Source organism: Athene noctua, chromosome 18, assembly GCF_965140245.1.
Source record: "Athene noctua chromosome 18, bAthNoc1.hap1.1, whole genome shotgun sequence".
NCBI lineage: Eukaryota > Metazoa > Chordata > Aves > Strigiformes > Strigidae > Athene > Athene noctua.
The window spans coordinates 7,376,123-7,382,179 of record NC_134054.1 but is presented as its reverse complement, the minus strand read 5'-3'; the positions used below and the strand labels follow the sequence as shown (position 1 = coordinate 7,382,179).

Genomic DNA, 6,057 nt, shown 5'->3' with positions numbered 1-6,057 from the left:
ATTAGTATTTGGCTTAACAAAGGAACAGCTGCCGTATATCAGCAGTTTGTTCAGCAAAGTGCTGAGGGCATTTTTTTTCTGCATCCAAAAATATTAGTGGCCATATATATATGTCCTGATGACTCTGTGAGTCAGAGTCACTTGATTTTTTTCTTAAGTGAGGCTTTCAGCGATCAAAGGAGGAAAATATAAGCATCTTCTGGCCTTTTATTCCACCTTCTATGTAAACTTTTCAAATTGCTTTGAAAACACCAAGGAAAACTGCACAACTCCATTAAGAGGTAAGAAAAGAGTATTAAGCAACCACACTACTCACCACAGAAACTGGGCTAATAGAGAGCAACAGCTATTTAATAGCACACCCTCATGACTCGAGACAGAAGGAAAAATACTGCATGCAATTAAAGTGGATGATAAAAAGTATGATATAATAGAAAATAATTATTAATTTCAGCATTTGGCAAAACCGATGACCTATTCAGCTCACACCATTAAGATCAATAAGGGTACAGCTTGTCAAGAATTCAGTTTTATGCTGAATTTGAAAGATGACATTTAGACAAGTGCATTTCCGTTAGATCTAGTGTGGCTTCTTACCTCACCACCAGTTTGAATAACCCTTCAGAAAAGCACCCATCATTACAAACAGGGATGGACCATTTGAGACACAAATTCAAGGGTTTTACAGAGCTCAAACTCTCACAGGGAAGGAGATTTGCTGATTCAGCAGTCTTCCCTCTCTTAGAGGAGCTGAGACCTTCTGGAAAGCCCCTCAAAGTCCTGATCTGGTCTTACATCAATGGCTTCTGCCTTTGCTCACACAAGGAGCAACCGGCTCCTTGGACACATCAACTTTTGCATCAGGTTTCAGGGATGGCTCCTTACAGCTCTTGCTCACCAGTAACCACCACCACCAAATGGAGTGAACTTGCTTTCTAAGCCAGCATCAGTACCGTGGCAGCTCATTTCTTCAGCTTAGAAGTCAAAAGCCTGGCTCTGCTTGGGTCACGCCAAAGCAAGACCTTGTCATCCCAAGCCCTGCCTGCCAGGAAAGCTGTTTCCAGCCATCCAAGCGGAGATCACTCTGCTGTTTACCAGGGCTCTTTGGACATCTGCATCCACCAACACAGTGTGGGAATGAAGCAAAAGCAGAAAAACGTCCTTTTAGATGGGTCTGGCTTCAACTGTGTGACCTTCAAGCTCCTTTCCCAGCCTCTCTGTGCACCACACAATGACACTGTCCTTGGTGTGTGTCACCAGCACAATAACAACGCCGACATGTTTGACAACAGTTGGTAAAATGAGTCATCCTCCTTTGAATATTTTACTCATCCCTCTGGCTACAAATCACAAACGTTTACCTGTTCCCTGTTAGAAATTAAGGTCACCAGATGGCATGGTTTGTCTCTGACAGTTCTGGTTTTTTCCTTAAAGCATTCTGTTTCCAGCTGAGTTTGGATGGAGGAAGCAGAGCAGAAGAACCCCAGGACACTGAGATTCAATTAAAAAAAAAAAAAGGCATGGAGCCCTCTGGCCCCCTAAGCGCTGCTCAGCCGCAGTCAGGGCAGACTGACCAGCAACATTGAGGACTTGCTGCTTTCCCAAGGACCGAGTTTCCTGATTCTGCACTGATTATCTAGATGGGACCCAGCTCAGATCCTTAATCACACACTGTCTTTGTATCAACTTTAAAATACCCGTTTTGACTTTACCCAGAGCTTTAAACAAAAGATCGTCAGCTCCTGTCAAAATACCAGAGTAAATGACAGCCCCATCCCTGCCTGTGCATTTTCCTACTGCCAGAAATAGCAATCCCCACCCCTCTCGGATGCACAGCCTCCTTGTCAAGCCAAGCTGACAGTTCCAACAAGAGTATGAGATGAAGGATTTCCACAAGTGCTTCACTCCCCTGCATCCCCCATCCACCTTGGCATCTTTCTTGCAGACCTGGAGACACGTCTGTGCTGCTCTGTCAGCATTCAAAAAAACCCAACTATATATATACACACGTATATATAAAACTTTTTAGCACTCTTGAGCAGATAAAAATCTGAAACGTCCCAGGTGCAAAAACAAGACAGTACATAAAAAATGCTGGATGTATCTTCGCTGTTACACCCATCCGTCACTGCTCAGCTTGCAGAGGTGTGGGGTGCAGGCAGGAGCGTGCTGTCCCCCACTGCTGCCTTCACCACGGGGAGCTGGAAGCGACCTGCCCAAACCAGCCCCTGGTACCTGCCCCTGGGCCTCTCACACCCCCCCGCCCCCCTTCCCTGCCCCACGGCTCACACCAGGCCACCACTCAGCCACCTCCCCAGCAACCTCATCCCCAGCCATCGCACCCCCCACCACACCAGGGCCTGCCTCAGCCCCCCACAGAGCCCACCTATCCCCCAGGCCCCCCACAGAGCCCACCTATCCCCCAGGCACCCATACCCCCCACTCAGCCCCCACAGAGCCCATATACCCCCCCCGACCGCCCACACCCCCCACACGTTGCCACACAAGACCCCGTGCAGCCCTCTAGACCTCCTATACCCCCCCACGGTGCCCCCCAGACCACATCACTCCCCCCCCAGACCTCCTACATCCCCCACTCAGCATCCCACAGCCCCCACCCCAGACCTCGCGGACATCGCACACCCCACAGGTCCCACGCATCACCACACGTACACCCCACAAACCCCATACACCTCACAGGCCCCACGTAGCCCATACAGCCCATATACCCCACACAGCCCCCCCGCGCCGCTGCCCCCGTAGGCCCCGCCCCGGAACGCTGGAGCGCGGCCGCCGTTTCCGTGAGGACGCTGTTGGAAAGGGCGCACCGCGGGCGCCAAGATGGCGGCGCACACGCTGTGGAGCCTGTGCCGGCCGCGGCTGGAGCTGGGGCTTCTCAGCGCCCGGTTCTCGCAGCGGGCCGCCGCCGGGACCGAGTACCGGAGCGCCTACAGCCTGGACAAGCTGTACCCGCCGCGGCAGGACGGCGGCGCCAGCGCCCCGGTGAGGGGGCCGGGTGGGGGGGGGGAGGAAGACCGGGAAGGGGCGGGGCTTGATGGCTGAGTGACATAGATCGGATGGGCGTGATTTGTGTTAAAGGGCGGTGCCCTCGTTGGTGGGCGGGGCTTAACACAGAGGGTCGTTGTTGCGGGTGGGCGGGGCCTTAGCGGGAGGGGCGGAGCGATATCGCTGGGCGGGTTTTTTAAGGGCGCGGTGAAATGTGGGTGGGCGGGGCTTAGCTGAAGGGGCGGTGCCGTCGCGGGTGGGCGGGGCCAGGCCTCGCCCCAGCGCCTGACGCGGGCACCACGCCGTGTTTTCCAGGAGCGGGCGCAGCCGGCAGGCCTCGACATCCCCCTGGGTGAGTCTCCCCCGGAACAGACCTGGGCCAAGGTGCTCGGCTGGGCCTGTCCTGGGTTAAGCGCCCGCAGGAGGGTTAGGCTCCGGACTACAGAGTCCGTGCTCAATGCACAGAGCTAAACTCTGAGTGAAAGAGCCCCCGAGCCACAGCCGTCCTTCAGGCCTGCGTGCTTGTCGTGGCTTAAACCCGGCAGTAAACACCACGCAGCCACTTGCTCGCCTTTCCCTTTCTGAGGGAATGGGGGGAGAGTCGGAGGGAGGGATAAAGTGACTCGTAGGTTGAGATAAAAACAATTTAATAATTGAAGTAAAATAATAACTATAGTAATGGTAGTAATAATAGAATATACAAATGAGGGATGCACAGTGGGATTGCTCGCCACGTGCTGACTGATGCCCAGCCCGTTCACGGCTGGCGATCTCAGAGGAGGGAAAATCCCAAAACTGCAATTCCCAGAGAGGAGAGAGCACTTCCCGGCCAACCCTCATCTATAGACTGAGCACGACATTATATAATATGGAATATTCCACTGACAAATTTGGGTCTGTTGCTCTGGCTGTGTTCCATCCCAGCTTCTTGTGCATCTGCACGTGGGCAGGACACGGGAAGCTGAAAAGTCCTTGATTTCTTAGCAAAACCAAAAACATCAGTGTATTATTGACATCCTTCTCGTACCAAATCACATACTGCATCCAAAACACAGCACTGTTCTAGTTACTGAGAAGAAAAATTAGCTCTATCCCAGCCAAAACCAGGACAGTGCTGCAGCCTGGATCATCCCCGTTCCCTGCTGCCCACTGCAAAACCAGCTGGGAAGGGGTCTCCGGGTCAGCATGCTGCTGCTCTTCTCTTCCAGCTCGCCTGACCGTGTCCTACTGCCGGAGCAGTGGCCCTGGCGGACAGAATGTTAATAAAGGTGAGGAAGAGGTTCTCCCACTTCAAAGGAAAAATAATAGTCTTCAGCTGTTTCTCTGTACTTTGCAGTAAAATATTGAGAACTTGAAATTAAAGAGCATCTTTGTGCTGCCTAACACTAAGTTTTCATTATCATTACCATACATTTTAACAAAACTCAGTCTTCATAGTGCTCAGTGCAAGCAGTGGTGACACATTTGATTCTCCTAGAAACGCTCTTACTGGGTTCATTGGTGCTACACATGCCACATGAAACATCACCTCTGTCTGATCTGTTTTCATTGATCAAACATACAATAAGCCAATTGGATTCTGAAACTTCATGGTGCAATAAATTCTCAGCTTAATTCAAATAAACTAAAAATACTTCCTATTCTGCCATCGCCATTGAAAATAAGGTAGCAAGTGACTGGCAAAAGCAATAAATACTGTAATGTCTAGAAAGGCAAATACCATGATAGGGTCTCCATAAAACTTTAGAGTTTGTCATGTAGAGTGGTATGTAAAAATATAGCAAGAAAAAAAAAGTGATCTTTCAGAAAAATAATGCTGGAATCATCCTGTGTTCAAAGCCAGCAGTGAACAGACTGAATTATCTCATAAAACTTAGGAGGGCAAGCCATTACATTGAAAAAAAAAAAAAAATCCTGTTTTTCCTCCCAGTGAATACCAAGGCAGAAGTTCGGTTCCACCTGGCATCAGCTGACTGGATTCCAGAAGCTGTGAGACAAAAAATGGCATCAATGGTAACTACCCCTCCGCTTCCAGCCAAGGTTTAAATGTCACACTTTCAGACAGAACGTGACGCGTCTGACGAGGTTTCAGTGATCACATCACGTTTTCCCCTCTGTAGCAGAGGAATAAGATCAACCGAGCTGGTGAGCTGATTGTGAGCTCTGAAGAGAGTCGCTACCAAATGAAGAATCTGGCAATTTGTTTAGAAAAAATCAGAACCATGGTCACAGAGGCTACTGAGAAGCCCAAGGTGGTGTCTAAGGAGACGACACAGAAACTCATAGAGAGGTATCTTTATTGAAATGGCCTTTGTTTGAGATGGATTCAGTTTATCCTGTTACATGATTTAGTTTGCAGCATCTTTAAACACAATCTTACTCATTTGGATTTCTGTTTTAAAAAAAAAAAATCACTGGTCCATTAGATTTTAACTGCTTTCCTGGGTAGCACCCCAAAACCAGGGACTGTTGTTTGTGGACCGTTGTTGGCTCATCAAATCTCCATTATAACTGTGCTCAAAGTTGAATATTTAAATGTTTTCCTTATATGCTGAAAGAGCTTTTCATTTTGTTTTAGGGTGGAAAACATGAACCGTGAACGACTACGACAGAAAAAGATACACTCAAATATAAAGCAGAGCAGGAAGGCAGACTTTGACTGAGAAGAGCAGAGATTGAAGTCCTTGGCACACTGTCTTTTTAAAGAAATGGCATTGGCAGCTGTAAATGATGCTAAACTCATGCGCTATATTGAATAAAAATGGCCTAAAAGTGTAAATTTAAATATTTAACACCTGCTTTTGAACATAATGATACAATGTGACAGCATGTCAATCATTGTGCACAAAAATTTCTGTTCACGTCTGAGAAAAACTAAAAATTCAGATTTTTGCCACCTTTTTTTATTAAAAAAAATAAATTCTTTGTGTCCTTCATGCAGCCCTCTGCTCTGTGAGAGCACCCTCTGCTGCTGAACACAAAAGCAGCATTAGGTTACTGGGGAAAGAAAGGAAAAAGTAAAAGGAATCTTTATATATCTAGGTAGCAAAT

General features: G+C 48.5%; 1 protein-coding gene across 1 annotated transcript; it reads left to right on the top strand.

The window, feature by feature from the left end:
• The first annotated feature begins 2,820 nt into the window (after nt 1–2,820).
• MRPL58 (mitochondrial ribosomal protein L58) lies at nt 2,821–5,942 on the top strand. Its single transcript, XM_074922018.1, has 6 exons — nt 2,821–3,003; nt 3,322–3,358; nt 4,215–4,274; nt 4,937–5,019; nt 5,127–5,296; nt 5,585–5,942. Exons 1-6 carry the CDS (start codon nt 2,842–2,844, stop codon nt 5,667–5,669), a joined length of 597 nt encoding a protein of 198 aa, XP_074778119.1. The 5' UTR covers nt 2,821–2,841; the 3' UTR covers nt 5,670–5,942.
• Nucleotides 5,943–6,057: the final 115 nt, after the last annotated feature.